Source organism: Phasianus colchicus, chromosome 40 (genome assembly GCF_987193195.1).
Source record: "Phasianus colchicus chromosome 40, bPhaCol1.hap1.1, whole genome shotgun sequence".
Classification (NCBI taxonomy): Eukaryota; Metazoa; Chordata; class Aves; order Galliformes; family Phasianidae; genus Phasianus; species Phasianus colchicus.
In genome coordinates, this window is record NC_143475.1 from 1,681,247 (window position 1) to 1,700,944 (window position 19,698).

A 19,698-nucleotide genomic window follows, 5' to 3' on the forward strand; every position below is an offset into this window, starting at 1 on the left:
ATAACCATGATGTATCGTGACATAACCTCATGTATCACGCCATATCACGACACATCATGACATAACCTGACATATCATGCCATATCATGACATGATGTGGCATACCACGATGTAAGGCGGCATATCGCGACACGTCGCGACCTATCGCGACACGAGCTGGCGTATCGCGGCGTATCGCGACGCGAGGTGGCAGATCGCGACCTAGATCGCGACGTATCGCGCCATAATGCGATATGTCGCGACGCGAAACGACTCACCGTAAAGCGCCGGAGCCGCGGGGCCATCGCCGCCGAAGGGGGGAGCGGAGGAAGTGCCGATGGGGGAGGGGCCGCCCGACGGCAGCAACCGCGGGCCGCTCTGCAGCATCGGGGCGAACACGGGCTGCCCCCACCCCCCCGGAATCCCCCAATTAACGCCCCCGCATCGTTAATTAACGCCTCAGCCCTCCTCCCCGCCCCCTTCCATAAGCCCCGCCCATTCCCTCATTTCCCCCCCACTTCCCGACCCCATTTCCCACCCGTCTCCCCAACACCGTTTCCCCCCTCACTTCCCGACCCCACTTCCCCCCCATTTCCCCCACTTCCCCCCCACTTCCCAACCCTATTTCCCATTCCCCAACCCCATTTCCCCCACTTCCCCCCCCACTTCCCAACCCCATTTCCCCCCCATTTCCTGACCCCACTTCCCCTCCACTTCCCCCCCACTTCCCAACCCTATTTCCCATTCCCCAACCCCATTTCCTCACTAACTTCCCCCCCAACTTCCCGACCCCATTTCCACCCCACTTCCCCCCATTTCCCCCACTTCCCCCCCCACTTCCCAACCCTATTTCCCATTCCCCAACCCCATTTTTCCCCCACTTCCCCTCCCATTTCCCCCCCATTTCCTGACCCCATTTCCCCTCCACTTCCCCCCCACTCCCCGACCCCTCTTCCCCCCCATTTCCCCCACTTCCCCCCCACTTCCCAACCCCATTTCCTGACCCCACTTCCCCCCCACTTCCCCATTTCCCAACCCCATTTCCCCCCCTACTTCCCGCCCCCATTTCCCCACTTCCCCCCCACTTCCCAACCCCATTTACCCCCCATTTCCTGACCCCACCTCCCCCCCATTTCCCCCCCATTTCCCCCCCACTTCCTGACCCCACTTCCCCAACATTTCCCCCCCACTTCCCAACCCCATTTACCCCCCATTTCCCCCCCACTTCCCGACCCCATTTCCCCCCCCACTTCCCATCCCCATTTCCCCACTTCCCCCCCACTTCCCAACCCCATTTCCTGACCCCACTTCCCCCCCATTTCCCTCCCAACTTCCCGCCCCCATTTCCCCACTTCCCCCCCACTTCCCGCCCCCATTTACCCCCCATTTCCTGACCCCATTTCCCCCCCCACTTCCCGCCCCCATTTCCCCACTTCCTGCCCCACTTCCCCCCCACTTCCTGCCCCACTTCCCCCCCGTTACCTGTGCTGGGTAATGCCCCACGGGGGGCACCAGGGGGGGTCCGTAGGGCACATAGGAGGAATAGGGGGCGGCCACCAAAGGGGGGGCGGGGGGGGCGGCCGGAAGAAGGGGGGTGGCCTCCGAGCGGGGTGGCAGCGAACCTGGGGGGCAGGGACCCATAAGTGGGGGGGTGGGACCCATAGATTTGGGGGGTGGGACCCGTAAGTGGGGGTGGGACCCATAAGTGGGGGTGGGACCCGGAAGTGGGGGGTGGGACCCAAAGTGGGGGGTGGGACCCATAGATGTGGGGGGTGGGGACCCATAAGTGGAGCTGGGACCCATAAGTGGAGGTGGGACCCATAAGTGGGGGGTGGGGACCCATAAGTGGGGAGGGACCGATAAGTGGAGGGGAGTGGGGACCCATAGATGTGGGGTGGGGGACCCATAAGTGGGGGGTGGGACCCAAAGTGGGGGGTGGGACCCAAAAGTGGGGGGGGACCCATAGATATGGGGTGGGACCCGTAAGTGGGGAGTGGGACCCGGAAGTGGGGGTGGGACCCGGAAGTGGGGGGTGGGACCCATAGACATGGGGTGGGACCCATAAGTGGGGGGTGGATCCCGGAAGTGGGGGGTGGGACCCATATATTTGGGGTGGGACTCATAGATGTGGGGTGGGACCCATAAGTGGGGGTGGTACCCGGAAGTGGGGTTGGGACCCATAAGTGAGGGTGGGACCCATAGATGTGGGGTGGGACCCATAAGTGGGGAAGGGGGAAAAATATGGGGTAGGAGAACCCATAAGTGGGGGGTGGGACCCATAGATGTGGGGTGGGACCCATAAGTGGGGGTGGGACCCGGAAGTGGGGGGTGGGACCCATAGATTTGGGGTGGAACCCATAAGTGGGGGGGAGGACCTGGAAGTGGGGGGTGGGACCCATAAGTGGGGTGGGACCCATAGATGTGGGGTGGGACCCATAAGTGGGGAGGGGGGAGAAATATGGGGTAGGAGAACCCATAAGTGGGGGGTGGGACCCATAGATGTGGGGTGGGACCCATAAGTGGGGGGTGAGAGGACCCATAAGTGGGGGGTGAGACCCATAGATGTGGGGTGGGGGACCCATAAGTGTAGGGTGGGACCCATAGATGTGGGGCGGGACCCATAAGTGGGGGGTGGGACCCATAGATGTGGGGGGTGGGGACCCATAAGTGGAGCTGGGACCCATGAGTGGAGGTGGGACCCATAAGTGGGGGGTGGGGACCCATAAGTGGGGAGGGACCGATAAGTGGAGGGGAGTGGGGACCCATAGATGTGGGGTGGGGGACCCATAAGTGGGGGGTGGGACCCAAAAGTGGGGGGGGACCCATAGATATGGGGTGGGACCCGTAAGTGGGGAGTGGGACCCATAAGTGGGGGTGGGACCCGGAAGTGGGGGGTGGGACCCATAGACATGGGGTGGGACCCATAAGTGGGGGGTGGATCCCGGAAGTGGGGGGTGGGACCCATATATTTGGGGTGGGACCCATAGATGTGGGGTGGGACCCATAAGTGGGGGTGGTACCCGGAAGTGGGGGGTGGGACGCATAAGTGAGGGTGGGACCCATAGATGTGGGGTGGGACCCATAAGTGGGGAGGGGGGAGAAATATGGGGTAGGAGAACCCATAAGTGGGGGGTGGGACCCATAGATGTGGGGTGGGACCCATAAGTGGGGGTGGGACCCGGAAGTGGGGGGCGGGACCCATAGATTTGGGGTGGAACCCATAAGTGGGGGGGAGGACCTGGAAGTGGGGGGTGGGACCCATAAGTGGGGTGGGACCCATAGACGTGGGGTGGGACCCATAGATGTGGGGTGGGACCCATAAGTGGGAGGTGAGAAGACCGATTAAGTGGGGGGTGAGACCCATATTCGTAGGGTGTGACCCATAAGTGTGGGGTGAGGAGACCCATAACAGGGGGGTAGGACCCATAAGTGTGGGGCGGGACCCACAGGACCCAGCTGTGGGGCGCCCCATAGCGCTATGGGGTGGGAGCCCCAAACTCACCTTTGCCAGCCCGAAACTTTCCCTGCGGCACTGAACTGCCTATGGGGTACGGGTACAGCTGGGGGGCCTGTGGGGCACATGTGGGGCACATGTGGGGCGGGTGTGGGGCTGGGATGTGGGGCGGATGTGGGGCTGGGATGTGGGGTGGAAAGGTGGGGATGTGGGGCTGGGATGTGGGGTGGAGAGGTGGGGCAGATGTGGGGCTGGGATGTGGGGCTGGGATGTGGGGCTGGGATGTGGGGTGAGGATGTGGGGCAGTTGTGGGGCGGGGCTGGGATGTGGGGTGGATGTGGGCTCGGATGTGGGGCTGGGATGTGGGGCGGAGATGTGGGGCTGGGATGTGGGGCAGTTGTGGGGCGGGGATGGGATGTGGGGTGAGGATGTGGGCTGGGATGTGGGGCGGGGATGTGGAGCGGAGATGGGTGGAGATGTGGGGTGGAGAAATGGGGCGGGGATGTGGGGTGGAGAGGTGGGGCAGGGATGTGGGGCAGGGATGTGGGGCTGGGATGTGGGGCGGATGTGGGGCTGGGATGTGGGGAGGGATTGTGGGGCTGGGATGTGGGGTGGAGAGGTGGGGCAGATGTGGGGCTGGGATGTGGGGTGAGGATGTGGGGCAGGGATGTGGGGCGGGGATGTGGGGCTGGGATGTGGGGTGAGGATGTGGGGCTGGGATGTGGGGCTGGGATGTGGGGCGAGGATGTGGGGCTGGGATGTGGGGCTGGGATGTGGGGCTGGGATGTGGGGCGGGGATGGGATGTGGGGCAGATGTGGGCTCGGATGTGGGGCTGGGATGTGGGGCGGAGATGTGGGGCTGGGATGTGGGGTGGAGAGGTGGGGCAGATGTGGGGCTGGGATGTGGGGTGAGGATGTGGGGCAGGGATGTGGGGCGGGGATGTGGGGCAGATGTGGGGCAGATCTATGGGGCAGGACTTTGAACTATGGGGCAGACTCTGATCTACGGGGCAGATCTATGGGGCAGGACTGAGATGTAAGGGGCAGATGTGTGGGGCAGCCCTACATCTATGGGGCAGAACTGAGATGTATGGGGCAGGACTGAGATGTATGGGGCAGATGTGTGGGGCAGGCTCACATCTATGGGGCAGGACTGAGATCTATGGGGCAGAACTGAGATCTATGGGGCAGGACTCTGACCTATGGGGCAGAACTGAGATCTATGGGGCAGGCCTCCGATCTACGGGGCAGACGTGTGGGGCAGCCCCACATCTATGGGGCAGGACTGAGATCTATGGGGCAGGACTGAGATCTATGGGGCAGGACTCTGATCTATGGGGCAGAACTGAGATCTATGGGGCAGGACTCTGACCTATGTGGCAGAACTGAGATCTATGGGGCAGGACTGAGATGTATGGGGCAGAACTGAGATGTATGGGGCAGAACTGAGATCTATGGGGCAGAACTGAGATCTATGGGGCAGCCCCACATCTATGTGGCAGAACTGAGATCTATGGGGCAGAACTGAGATCTATGGGGCAGGACTGAGATGTATGGGGCAGAACTGAGATCTATGGGGCAGAACTGAGATGTATGGGGCAGGCCTCCGATCTACGGGGCAGACGTGTGGGGCAGCCCCACATCTATGGGGCAGAGACTCACCTGGAGGTGCAGGTAGGGCAGCAGGTGGCCGAAGATGGGAACCGAGCTGTGGGGGGGGGGAGGGGGGGAGGGGGGGGAGGGGCGGAATTGCGGGAGGGGGGGGGAGGGGCCGGGGGGGGAGGGGCGGGGGAGGGGGAGGGGGGAGGGGCGGCTTTGGGCTGGGGGGGGGGAGGGGGAGGGGGAGGGGAGGGGGGGGAGGGGAGAAATAATGTTAATGTAGGGCCTACAGTAAAGATGGCGGCCCTATGAGAACAGTGGGACCCCATAAAGTAAAGATGGCGGCCCTATAAGGACAATGGGATCCCATAAAACAAAGATGGCGGCCCTATAAAAACAATGGGAGCCCACAATAAGGATGGCGGCCCTATAAAGACAATGGGACCCCATAACAAAGATGGCAGCCCTATAAGAACAACGGACCCCATAACAAGGATGGCAGCCCCATAAGAACAACGGGACCCCATAAAACAGTGGGATCCCATAAAGTAAAGATGGCGGCCCTATGAGAACAGTGGGACCCCGTAATAAAGATGGCGGCCCTATAAGGACAATGGGATCCCATAAAACAAAGATGGCGGCCCTATAAGGACAATGGGACCCCATAAAACAATGGGATCCCATAATAAGGATGGCGGCCCTATAAGAACAGCGGGACCCCATAAAACAAAGATGGCGGCCCTATAAGAATAATGGGACCCCATAAGAAAGATGGTGGCCCTATAAGGACAATGGGACCCCATAAAAAGATGGCGGCCCTATAAGAACAGTGGGACCCCATAAAACAAAGATGGCGGCCCTATAAGAACAGCGGGACCCCATAAAACAATGGGACCCCATAACAAAGACGGAGGCCCTATAAGAACAATGGGATCCCACAAAACAAAGATGGCGACCCTAAAAGAACAGTGGGACCCCATAATAAAGATGGCAGCCCTATAAGAACAGCGGGACCCCATAAAACAATGGAACCCCATAAAGTAAAGATGGCGGCCCTATAAGAACAGTGGGACCCCATAAAACAATGGGACCCCATAATAAAGATGGCGGCCCTATAAGAACAATGGGACCCCATAAAAACAATGGGACAAACAATGGGACCCCATAAAGTAAAGATGGCGGCCCTATAAGAACAATGGGACCCCATAAAACAATGGGATCCCATAATAAAGGTGGGGGCCCTATAAGAACAACGGGACCCCAGAACCCCATAAGAACAATTGGGAGCCCATAAAACAAAGATGGCGGCCCTATAAAAACTATGGAACCCCGTAAGAAAAATGGCGGCCCTATAAGAACAGTGGGACCCCATAAAACAATGGGATCCCATAATAAAGGTGGCGGCCCTATAAGAACAATGGGACCCCATAAAACAATGGGACCCCATAAAAACAATGGGATTCCATAAAGTAAAGATGGCGACCCTATAAGAACAATGGGACCCCATAAAACAAAGATGGCGGCCCTATAAGAACAGTGGGATCCCATAAAGTAAAGATGGCGGCCCTATAAGAACAGTGGGACCCCATAAAACAATGGGATCCCATAATAAAGGTGGCGGCCCTATAAGAACAATGGGACCCCACAAAACAATGGGACCCCATAAAACAAAGATGGCGGCCCTATAAGAACAGTGGGACCCCATAAAACAATGGGATCCCATAATAAAGGTGGCGGCCCTATAACAACAATGGGATCCCATAATAAAGGTGGCGACCCTATAAGAACAATGGGACCCCATAAAAACAATGGGATCCCATAATAAAGGTGGCGGCCCTATAAGAACAGTGGGACCCCATAAAACAATGGGACCCCATAATAAAGGTGGCGGCCCCATAAGAACAACGGGACCCTATAAAACAAAGATGGCGGCCCTATAAAAACTATGGGACCCCATAATAAAGATGGCAGCCCTATAAGAACAGCGGGACCCCATAAAACAATGGAACCCCATAAAGTAAAGATGGTGGCCCTATAAGAACAGTGGGACCCCATAAAACAATGGGACCCCATAATAAAGATGGCGGCCCTATAAGAACAATGGGACCCCATAAAACAATGGGATCCCATAATAAAGGTGGGGGCCCTATAAGAACAACGGGACCCCAGAACCCCATAAGAACAATTGGGAGCCCATAAAACAAAGGTGGCGGCCCTATAAGAACAATGGGACCCCATAAGAAAGATGGCGGCCCTATAAGGACAACGGGACCCCATAAAACAATGGGACCCCATAAAACAAAGATGGCGGCCCTATAAGAACAGTGGGACCCCATAACAAAGATGGCGGCCCTATAAAAACAATGGGAGCGCATAATAAAGATGGCGGCCCTATAAGGACAATGGGACCCCATAACAAAGATGGCGGCCCTATAAAAACAATGGGAGCCCATAAAACGACGGGATCCCATAAAGTAAAGATGGCAGCCCTATAACAACAATGGGACCCCATAAAACAATGGGATCCCATAATAAAGGTGGCGGCCCTATAAGAACAGTGGGACCCCATAAAACAATGGGACAAACAATGGGACCCCATAAAGTAAACATGGCGGCCCTATAAGGACAATGGGACCCCATAAGAAAGATGGCGGCCCTATAAGAACAGCGGGACCCCATAAAACAATGGGACCCCATAAAGTAAAGATGGAGGCCCTATAAGAACAATGGGATCCCACAAAACAAAGATGGCGACCCTATAAGAACAGTGGGACCCCATAAGACAAAGATGGCGGCCCTATGAGAACAATGGGACCCCATAAAACAAAGATGGCGGCCCTATAAAAACAGCGGGACCCCATAAAACAATGGGATCCCATAAGAACAATTGGGACCCCATAAAGGAAAGATGGCGGCCCTATAAGAATAATTAAGGGCCCCCCCCAATTAAAGCAAGCCCTACAATAATTAAGGACCCCCCGATAATTAAGGACCCCAACCCAATAATTAAGGACCCCCCAATTAAAGCAGATCTTACAATAATTAAGGACCCTCCCCAGTAATTAAGGGCCCCCCCCACTAATTAAGGACCCTCCCCAATTATCTCAGGTCCTACAATAATTAACGACCCCCCCCCCCATTAATTAAGGACCCCCCAATTAAAGCAGGCCCTACAACAATTAAGGACCCCCCCAATAATTAAAGACCCCCCCCATTAATTAAGGACCCCCCCAATTAAAGCAGACCTTACAATAATTAAGGACCCCCCCCAATAATTAAGGACCCCCCCAATTAATTAAGCCCCACCCCAATTAACTCAGGCCCTACAATAATTAAGGACCCCCCCCATTAATTAAGGACCTCCCCACTAATTAAGAACCCCCCCCACTAATTAAGCCCCCCCCAATTAACTCAGGCCCTACAATAATTAAGGACCCCCGCATTAATTAAGGAGCCCCCCTAATTAACTCAGGCTCTACAATAATTAAGGACCCCCCCCACTAATTAAGGATCCCCCCCCATTAATTAAGGCCCCCCCCAATTAACTCAGCCCCTACAATAATTAAGGACCCCCCCATTAATTAACCCCCCCCCACTAATTAAGGACCCCCCCCAATTAATCAAGCCCCCCCCTAATTAACCCAGGCCCTACAAAAACAAAACAGTGACCCCAAAAGATTTCAGGACCTCCCCCTACCCTAATTAATACCTCAGGCCCTTACGCTAATTAACCAACTAATTAATTGATTAATGACCTCCCCCCCCCCCCCCTGTTAATTAACGCCATTCGTTAATTACCGCCGCCCTGCAGGGGTTGAACTCCTTGGCGTTTGGGTTCAGGGTGGATCTTCGCACCTTCCTGGTAATTAACAAAAAACCCCATAACGACCCCCCCCAAAAAAACCCCATAACGACCCCCACAAAAATCCCATAACGACCCCCACAAAAATCCCATAAAGACCCCCACAAAAACCCCAAAAAAACCCATAAAGACCCCCAAAAAAAACCCAAAATCCCGATAAGGACCTACAAAAAAACCCCATAGGGACCCCCAAACCCCATAAAGACCCCATAGGGACCCCCAGACCCCATAGGGACCCCATAAGGACCCCACAGGGACCCCATAGGGACCCCCTGACCCCATAGGGACCCCATAGAGACCCCCAAACCCCATAAAGACCCCTAGGGACCCCCAGACCCCATAGGGACCCCATAGAGACCCCATAGAGTCACCCAGACCCCATAGGGACCCCCAAACCCCATAAAGACCCCATAGGGACCCCCAGACCCCATAGGGATCCCCAAACCCCACAAAGACCCCATAAAGACCCCCAAACCCCATAGGAACCCCATAGGGACCCCATAGAGACCCCCAAACCCCATAAAGACCCCATAGGGACCCCCAGACCCCATAGGGACCCCATAGGGACCCCATAGAGACCCCCAGACCCCATAGGGACCCCGCAGGGACCCCCAGACCCCATAGGAACCCCATAGGGACCCCATAGAGACCCCCAAACCCCATAAAGACCCCATAGGGACCCCCAGACCCCATAGGGACCCCATAGGGACCCCCAAACCCCACAGAGACCCAACAGAGACCCCCAAACCCCATAGGGACCCCCAGACCTCATAGAGACCCTATAGGGACCCCATAGAGACACCCAAACCCCATAGAGACCCCATAGGGACCCCCAGACCCCATAGAGTCACCCAGACCCCGTAGGGACTCCATAGGGACCCCATAGAGACCCCCAGACCCCATAGGGACCCCGCAGGGACCCCGAGACCCCATAGGGACCCCATAGAGACCCCATAGATAACTCCAGACCCCATAGGGACCCCATAGAGTCACCCAGACCCCATATAGACCCCATAGGGACCCCATAGGGACCCCACAGAGACCCCCAAACCCCATAAAGACCCCATAGGGACCCCCAGACCCCATAGTGACCCCATAGGGACCCCATAGAGACCCCCAGACCCCATAGAGACCCCATAGAGACCCCATAGAGACCCCATAGATAACTCCAGACCCCATAGGGACCCCATAGAGTCACCCAGACCCCATAGAGACCCCATAGAGACCCCATAGGGACCCCCAAACCCCATAGGGACCCCCAGACCTCATAGAGACCCTATAGGGACCCCATAGAGACACCCAAACCTCATAAAGACCCCATAAAGACCCCATAGAGACCCCATAGGGACCCCCAAACCCCATAGAGACCCCATAGGGACCCCCAAACCTCATAAAGACCCCATAGAGACCCCATAGGGACCCCATAGGGACCCCCAAACCCCATACGGACCCCATAGAGACCCCCAGACCCCATAGGGACCCCATAAGGACCCCATAGGGACCCCATAGAGACCCCATAGAGACCCCATAGAGACCCCCAAACCCCATAGGGACCCCATAGGGACCCCCAAACCTCATAAAGACCCCATAAAGACCCCATAGGGACCCCATAGGGACCCCCAAACCCCATACGGACCCCATAGAGACCCCATAGAGACCCCCAGACCCCATAGGGACCCCATAAGGACCCCATAGGGACCCCATAGAGACCCCATAGAGACCCCATAGGGACCCCCAAACCCCATAGGGACCCCATAGAGTCACCCAGACCCCATAAAGACCCCATAGAGACCCCATAGGGACCCCCAAACCCCATAGGGACCCCCAGACCTCATAGAGACCCTATAGGGACCCCATAGAGACACCCAAACCTCATAAAGACCCCATAAAGACCCCATAGAGACCCCATAGGGACCCCCAAACCCCATAAAGACCCCATAGAGACCCCATAGAGACCCCCAGACCCCATAGAGACCCCATAGAGACCCCATAGAGACCCCCAGACCCCATAGAGACCCCATAGGAACCCCATAGAGACCCCATAGGGACCCCCAAACCCCATAGAGACCCCATAGGGACCCCCAGACCCCATAGGGACCCCATAGGGACCCCCAAACCTCATAAAGACCCCATAAAGACCCCATAGGGACCCCATAGGGACCCCCAAACCCCATAGGGACCCCATAGAGACCCCATAGAGACCCCCAAACCCCATAGAGACCCCATAGGGACCCCCAAAGCTCATAAAGACCCCATAAAGACCCCATTGAGACCCCATAGGGACCCCGAACCCATTAAATCTTTAGGGTCACTCACTCGGAAACGACGCCGTCTTCTTTTAGGGTCTGATCCGGGGGGGGAGATGGGGTGGGGATGGGGGTGGGGATGGGGGTGGTTGTAGGGTTTGGGGGGGATTTAGGATCGGGATCGGAATTTGGGGTTTCTGAAGTCAAAATGGGGACGGGGGGGGGAGGGGAAGGGGGAGGGGGGGAGGGGGGGGGGGAGGGGGAGCCGTCCGGGCTGCTGGGGGGGGCTGAGTGAAGCTGGGGGGGGGAAATGGGGTCAGGGTGGGATCCGGAAGGACCCCATAAAGATCCCATAAATACCTCAGAGAGATCCCATATAAAAAACCCCATAAATAACCATTAAATAACCATAGAAACCTCATAGAGACCCCATAGAAACCCCATAGAGACCCCATAGAAACCCACAAAGAAACTCATAGATACCCACTGAAACCCTATAAAGACCCCATAGAGACCCCATAAAGACCCCCAGCCCCCACAAAGACCCCATAGGAAGTCCCAGACCCCATAAAGACCCCATAGAGAGACCCCAGAGAGACCCCACAGAGACCCCATAGAGAGACCCCATAGAGACCCCAGACCCCATAAGGACCCCATAGGAAGCCCCGGACCCCATAGAGACCCCATAGAGAGACCCCATAGAGAACCCCAGACCCCATAAGGACTCCATAGGAAACCCCAGACCCCATAAAGACCCCATAGGGACCCCCAGACCCCATAGAGACCCCATAGGGACCCCAGACCCCACAGAGACCCCATAGGGACCCCCAGACCCCATAGAGACCCCATAGGGACCCCATAGGGACCCCATAGAGACCCCAGACCCCATAGAGACCCCATAAGATGTCTCAAACCCCATAGAGACCCCATAGAATCCCCAGACCCCACAGAGACCCCATAGAGACCCCATAGAGACCCCAGACCCCACAGAGACCCCATAGGGACCCCCAGACCCCACAGAGACCCCATAGAGACCCCATAGAGACCCCAGACCCCATAGAGACCCCATAGGGACCCCCAGACCCCACAGAGACCCCACAGAGACCCCATAGAGACCCCAGACTCCACAGAGACCCCATAGGGACCCCCAGACCCCATAGAGACCCCATAAGATGTCTCAAACCCCATAGAGACCCCATAGAATCCCCAGACCCCACAGAGACCCCATAGAGACCCCATAGAGACCCCAGACCCCATAGAGACCCCACAGAGACACCATAGAGACCCCCAGACCCCGTAGGGACCCCCACACCCCACAGAGACCCCATAGAGACCCCATAGAGACCCCATAGAGACCCCAGGCCCCATAGGGACCCCATAGAGACCCCATAGGGACCCCAGACCCCATAGAGACCCCATAGAGACCCCATAGAGACCCCAGACCCCACAGAGACCCCATAGGGACCCCATAGGGACCCCAGACCCCATAGAGACCCCATAGAGACCCCATAGAGACCCCAGACCCCACAGAGACCCCATAGGGACCCCATAGGGACCCCAGACCCCATAGAGACCCCATAGAGACCCCATAGAGACCCCATAGAGACCCCAGACCCCATAGAGACCCCATAAGGACCCCATAGAGACCCCATAGAGACCCCATAGGGACCCCATAGGGACCCCCACCCCCCCAGCAAAGCCCACCTTGAATTGAGCCCCAAACTGGCGCAGCTCCTCCAGCTGGCAGCGCTGCTCTGGGGCCAGAACTGGGAGGGGGGAAAAATTAATCCCCAAGCACCAGATTAACACGGATTAGGGGGATTAGGGTCGGATTAGGGGGATTAGGGTCAGATTAGGGGGGATTAGGGTCGGATTAGGGGGGATTAGGGTCAGATTAGGGGGGATTAGGGTCGGATTAGGGGGGATTAGGGTCAGATAAGGGGATTAGGGTCGTATTATGGGGATTAGGGTCAGATTAGGGGGGATTGGGGTCAGATTAGGAGGATTAGGGCCAGATTATGGGGGAATTAGGGTCGGATTAGGGAAATTAGGGTCGGATTAGGGGGGATTAGGGTCAGATTAGGAGGATTAGGGCCAGATTAGGGGGGATTAGGGTCGGATTAGGGGGGATTAGGGTCAGATTATGGGGATTAGGGTCAGATTAGGGGAAATTAGGGTCATATTATGGGGGTTTAGGGCCAGATTAGGGGGGATTAGGGTCGGATTAGGGGGGATTAGGGTCGGATTAGGGAAATTAGGGTCGGATTAGGGGGGATTAGAGTCATATGGGGGATTAGGGTCAGATTAGGGGGGATTAGGGTCAGATTAGGGGGGATTGGGGTAGGATTAGGAGGATTAGGGCCAGATTAGGGGGGATTAGGGTAGGATTAGGAGGATTAGGGCCAGATTAGGGGGGATTAGGGTCGGATTAGGGCGATTAGGGTCGGATTAGGGGGGATTAGGGTCAGATTAGGGCAATTAGGGCCAGATTAGGGGGATTAGGGTCAGATTAAGGCGATTAGGGTCAGATTAGGGGGGATTAGGGTCGGATTAGGGGGGATTAGGGTCGGATTAGGGGGGATTAGGGTCAGATTAGTGGGGATTATGGTCGGATTAGGGGAAATTAGGGCCAGATTAGGGGGGACTAGGGCCATATTAGGGGGGATTAGGGTCGGATTAGGGGGATTAGGGCCATATTAGGGGGGATTAGGGTCAGATTAGGGGGATTAGGGCCATATTAGGGGGGATTAGGGTCGGATTAGGGGAAATTAGGGCCAGATTAGGGGGGATTAGGGCCATATTAGGGGGGATTAGGGTCGGATTAGGGGGATTAGGGTCAGATTAGGGGGGATTAGGGTCGGATTAGGGGGATTAGGGCCATATTAGGTGGGATTAGGGTCGGATTAGGGAATTTAGGGCCATATTAGGGGGGATTAGGATCAGATTAGGGGGATTAGGGCGAGATTAGGGGGGATTAGGGTCGGATTAGGGAAATTAGTGTCAGATTATGCGGGATTAGGATCAGATTAGGGAAATTAGGGTCAGATTATGGGGGATTAGGGTCAGATTAGGGGGATTAGGGTGAGACTAAGCGGGATTAGGGTGAGATTAAGGGGGATGATGGCAGCACTGACCTTTCCCAGCGGTCCGGGGGGGGTCGGGGGGCTCAGCTCCATCCTTGGGGGGGTCCGGTGCCTCGGGGGCGGGGCCTGGACAGGAAGGGGCGGGGCCTGGACAGGAAGGGGAGGGGGTCGGGGCGGAGGGGGCGGAGCCTGGGGCCAAGGGGGGGGAGGGGGGGGCAGAGGGGGGGTCGGGTTTGTGGGGGCGGGGGGGGAAGGAACGGCCTATGGGGGGGGACGGGGGGTGAGACCACGCCCCCTCGGAGCCCCCCCCCAATTAAACCCCTAAATTGCCCCAAATTTTCCCCAAATTGCACAAATTTCCCCCAAATTGCTCCAAATTTTCCCAAAATTCCACAAAATTTCCCCCAAATTGCCCCAAATTTCTCCAAATTGCCCCAAATTTTCCCCAAATTGCCCTAAAATACCCCAAATTTGCCCCCCAAAACGACCCCAAATTGCCCAAAATTGCTGCCCCCAAATTGCCCCGAATTTCCACCAAATTGTCCCCAAACTGCCCCCAAATTCCCCAAATTGAACAAAGTTTCCCCAAACTGCCCCCAAATTTCCCCAAGTTTCCCCCAATATTCCCCCAAATTGTCCCAAATTGAACAAAATTTCCCCCAAATTGAACCCCCAAATTGCCCCAAATTTTCTCCAAATTGAACAAAATTTCCCCAAATTGCCCCAAAATTGCACAAAATTTCCCCCAAATTGCCCCAAATTTCCTCCAAATTGCACAAAATTTGCCCCAAATTGCCCCAAATTTTCCCCAAATTGCCCTAAAATGCCCCAAATTTGCCCCCCAAACGACCCCAAATCGCCCCAAATTGCTGCAAATTGTCCCAAATTGCCCCAAATTTCCCCCAAATTGTCCACAAACTGCCCCCAAATTGCCCCAAATTGAACAAAATTTCCCCAAACTGCCCCCAAATTGCCCCAAATTTCCCCCAAATTGCCCCAAATTATCACAAATTGAGCAAAATTTCCCCAAACTGCCTCCAAATTGCCCCAAATTTTCTCCAATTTGCACAAAATTTCCCCCAAATTGCCCTAAAATGCCCCAAATTTGCCCCCCAAACGACCCCAAATCGCCCCAAATTGCCCCAAATTTCCCCCAAATTGTCCCCAAACTGCCTCAAATTGAACAAAATTTCCCCAAAACTGCCCCCAAATTTCCCCCAAATTGTCCCCAAACTGCCTCCAAATTGCCCCAAATTTCCCCCAAATTGAACAAAATTTTCCCCAAATTGCCCCAAAATTGCACAAAATTTCCCCCAAATTGCCCCAAATTTCCTCCAAATTGCCCCAAATTTTCCTCAAATTGCCCAAAAATGCCCCAAATTTGCCCCCCAAACGACCCCAAATCGCCCCAAATTGCCCCAAATTTCCCCCAAACTGGCCCCAAACGATCCCAAAAAATCCCAAACTTACCCCCAAATTTGGGACCCCAAATGGCCCCAAAAAACCCAAATCGCCCCAAATTTACCCCAAAAAACCCCAAAATACCCCAAATTTACCCCAAAACGACCCCAAATGGCCCCCCCAAAAAAACAAATCTACCCCAAATTTACCCCAAATCGCCCCAAACTTACCCCAAAACGACCCCAAAAAAACCCAAAACACTCAAAATTTACCCCAAAACGACCCCAAAAAACCCAAATTGCCCCAAATTTACCCCAAAACGACCCCAAAAAACCTCAAATTTACCCAAAACAACCCCAAAATGCCCCCAAAAACCCCAGATTGCCCCCATTTACCCCCAAAAAACCCCAAATCGCCCCAAATGTGCCCCAAATTTACCCCAAAATGACCCCAAAAAAACCCCAAATCGCCCCAAATTTACCCCTAAACGACCCCAAATGGCCCCGAAAAACACCCAAAAGACCCCAAATTTACCTCCAAAAAACCCCAAAACAGCCCCCAAACAACCCTAAAACGATCCCAAATTGCCCCAAATCGCCCCAAATTTACCCAAAATCGACCCCAAAAATCCCAAAGCAACCCCAAAAAACCCCAAACCGACCCCAAAAACCCCAAAGCGACCCCAAAAACCCCAAACTGACACGAAAAAAACCCAAAGCGACCCCCAAAAAACCCCAAACTGACCCCAAAAACCCCAAAGCGACCCCAAAAACCCCAAAGCGACACCAAAAAACCCCAAACCGACCCCAAAAACCCCAAACTGACCTCAAAAAACCCCAAAGCAACCCCAAAAAACCCCAAAGCGACCCCAAAAACCCCAATGCGACCCCCAAAAACCCCAAACTGACCCCAAAAACCCCAAAGCGACCCCAAAAACCCCAAAGCGACACCAAAAAACCCCAAACTGACCCCAAAAACCCCAAAGCAACCCCAAAAAACCCCAAACCGACCCCAAAAACCCCAAAGCGACCCCAAAAAACCCCAAAGCGACCCCAAAAACCCCAAAGTGACCCCAAAAAACCCCAAAGCGACCCCCAAAAACCCCAAAGCGACCCCACAAACCCCAAAGCGACCCCAAAAACCCCAAACTGACCCGAAAAAAACCCAAAGCGACCCCCAAAAAACCCCAAACCAACCCCAAAAACCCCAAAGCGACCCCAAAAACCCCAAACTGACCCCAAAAACCCCAAAGCGACCCCAAAAACCCCAAACCAACCCCAAAAACCCCAAACTGACCCCCAAAAAACCCAAAGCGACCCCCAAAAAACCCCAAAGCGACCCCAAAAACCCCAAAGCGACCCCAAAAACCCCAAACTGACCCCAAAAAACCCCAAACCGATCCCAAAAACCCCAAAGCGACCCCAAAAACCCCAAACTGACCCCAAAAAACCCCAAAGCAACCCCCAAAAAACCCCAAAGCGACCCCAAAAACCCCAAACTGACCCCAAAAAACCCCAAAGCAACCCCCAAAAAACCCCAAACCGACCCCACAAACCCCAAAGCGACCCCAAAAACCCCAAAGCGACCCCAAAAACCCCAAACTGACCCCAAAAACCCCAAACCGACCCCAAAAACCCCAAACTGACCCCAAAAAACCCCAAAGCGACCCCCCAAAAACCCCAAACCGACCCCAAAAACCCCAAAGCGACCCCAAAAACCCCAAACTGACCCCAAAGTGACCCCAAAAACCCCAAAACGACCCCAAAAGACCCCAAAGCGACACCAAAGTGACCCCAAAAAACCCCAAACCGACCCCAAAAACCCCAAAGCGACCCCAAAAACCCCAAACTGACCCTAAAAACCCCAAAGTGACCCCAAAAACCCCAAACTGACCCGAAAAAACCCCAATGCGACCCCCAAAATACCCCAAACCAACCCCAAAAACCCCAAAGCGACCCCAAAAACCCCAAACTGACCCGAAAAAACCCCAAAGCGACCCCCAAAAACCCCAAAGCGACACCAAAAAACCCCAAAGCGACCCCAAAAAACCCCAAAGCGACCCCAAAAGTGACCCCAAAAAACCCCAAAGCGACCCCAAAAAACCCCAAACTGACCCCAAAAAACCCCAAAGCGACCCCAAAGCGACCCCAAAAAACCCCAAAGCGACCCCAAAGTGACCCCCAAAAACCCCAAACTGACCCCAAAAAACCCCAAAGCGACCCCAAAAAACCCCAAAGCGACCCCAAAGCGACCCCAAAAAACCCCAAAGCGACCCCAAAAAACCCCAAACTGACCCCAAAAAACCCCAAAGCGACCCCAAAGCGACCCCAAAAAACCCCAAAGCGACCCCAAAAAACCCCAAACCCCCAAAGCTGGGGGTCTCACCTTGGGGTGGGGGAGGGGCTCCAGCTTTGCCCCCCCTTATGGGGCGCTGAGATTTGGGGGACATCCGGGACGGCCCTAAAAGGGGGGGGGGGGAACAAATGTTTTGGGGTCACCCCATTGTGGGGCCCTTTTAGGGTCTGGGGGTCCTATAGGGTCCTATAGGGTTTTGGGGGGGGGATTTTGGGGTCTGGGGTCCTTTTGGGGTCCTATAGGGTTTTGGGGGGGGGATTTTGGGGTCTGTGGGCCCTACAGGGGCACTATAGGGTTTTGGGGGGGGGATTTTGGGGTCTTTGGCTCCTTTTGGGGTCCTATAGGGTTTTGGGGGGGGGATTTTCGGGTCTGGGGTCCTTTTGGGGTACTATAGGGTTTTGGGGGGGGATTTGGGGGTCTGGGGTCGTTTTGGGGTCCTATAGGGTTTTGGGAGGGGGGATTTGGGGCTCTGGGGACCTTTTGGGGTCCTACACGGTTTTGGGGGGGACTTTTAGGGTCTGTGGGTCCTTTTGGGGTCCTATAGGGTTTTGGGGGGGGGGATTTTGGGGTCTGTGCATTCTTTTGGGGTCCTATAGGGTTTTGGGGGGGGGATTTGGGGGTCTGGGGTCCTTTTGGGGCCCTATAGGGTTTTGGGGGGGGGGATTTGGGTGTCTGGGGTCCTTTTGGGGTCCTATAGGGTTTTGGGGGGGGGGATTTTGGGGTCTGGGGTCCTTTTGGGGTCCTATAGGGTTTTTGGGGGGGGGATTTTGGGGTCTGGGGTCCTTTTGGGGTCCTATAGGGTTTCGGGGGGGGGATTTTGGGGTCTGGAGTCCTTTTGGGGTCCTATAGGGTTTTGGGGGGGGGATTTTGGGGTCTGGAGTCCTTTTGGGGTCCTATAGGGTTTTCAGGGGGGGATTTTGGGGTCTGTGGGCCCTATAGGGGCACTATAGGGTTTTGCTGGGGGGATTTGGGGGTCTGGGGTCCTTTTGGGGCCCTATAGGGTTTTGGGGGGTGGATTTTGGGGTCTGTGGGCCCTATAGGGGCCCTATAGGTTTTTTGGGGGGGGATTTTGGGGTCTGGGTCCTTTTGGGGTCCTATAGGGTTTTGGGGGGGGGGATTTTGGGGTCTGGGGTCCTTTTGGGGTCCTATAGGGTTTTTGGGGGGGGGATTTTGGGGTCTGGGGTCCTTTTGGGGTACTATAGGGTTTTGGGGGGGGATTTGGGGGTCTGGGGTCCTTTTGGGGTCCTATAGGGTTTTGGGAGGGGGGATTTGGGGCTCTGGGGACCTTTTGGGGTCCTATAGGGTTTTGGTGGGGGGATTTTGGGGTCTGTGCATTCTTTTGGGGTCCTATAGGGTTTTGGGGGGGGATTTTGGGGTCTGGGGTCTTTTGGGGTCCTATAGGGTTTTGCTGGGGGGATTTTGGGGTCTGGGGTCCTTTTGGGGCCCTATAGGGTTTTGGGGGGGGGATTTTGGGGTCTGGGGTCCTTTTGGGGTCCTATAGGGTTTTGGGGGGGGGATTTTCGGGTCTGGGGTCCTTTTGGGGTCCTATAGGGTTTTGGGGGGGATATTTTGGGGTCTGGGGTCCTTTTGGGGCCCTATAGGGTTTTGGGGGGGGATTTTGGGGTCTGGGGTCCTTTAGGGGTCCTATAGGGTTTTGGGGGGGGGGATTTGGGGCTCTGGGGACCTTTTGGGGTCCTATAGGATTTAGGGGGGGGGATT

At 55.6% G+C, this 19,698-nt stretch overlaps 1 protein-coding gene and 1 long non-coding RNA gene across 2 annotated transcripts in view; both read right to left on the minus strand.

Annotated features, from left to right (window-relative positions):
• LOC149913234 (ataxin-2-like protein) overlaps window positions 1–19,698 on the minus strand; it is a gene marked incomplete at its 3' end in the record, with an annotated part of 56,445 nt that overhangs the window by 4,332 nt on the left and 32,415 nt on the right. Inside the window, exons 10-18 of the mRNA XM_090130329.1 lie at window positions 18,010–18,084; window positions 14,413–14,484; window positions 11,211–11,337; window positions 8,831–8,891; window positions 5,227–5,253; window positions 5,096–5,149; window positions 3,482–3,548; window positions 1,462–1,601; window positions 258–381 (exon numbers count right to left, since the gene is read on the minus strand). Of these exons, the coding sequence (XP_089986455.1) occupies window positions 258–381; window positions 1,462–1,601; window positions 3,482–3,548; window positions 5,096–5,149; window positions 5,227–5,253; window positions 8,831–8,891; window positions 11,211–11,337; window positions 14,413–14,484; window positions 18,010–18,084 (747 nt within the window). The remainder of the gene's footprint in view (window positions 1–257; window positions 382–1,461; window positions 1,602–3,481; window positions 3,549–5,095; window positions 5,150–5,226; window positions 5,254–8,830; window positions 8,892–11,210; window positions 11,338–14,412; window positions 14,485–18,009; window positions 18,085–19,698) is intronic.
• On the minus strand, window positions 11,384–14,396 carry LOC149913235 (uncharacterized). The gene is made up of 3 exons (XR_016461363.1): window positions 14,275–14,396; window positions 12,845–12,906; window positions 11,384–11,437 (listed from the first exon to the last, which is right to left on the minus strand). It is a non-coding gene; the product is annotated as an uncharacterized LOC149913235 (long non-coding RNA).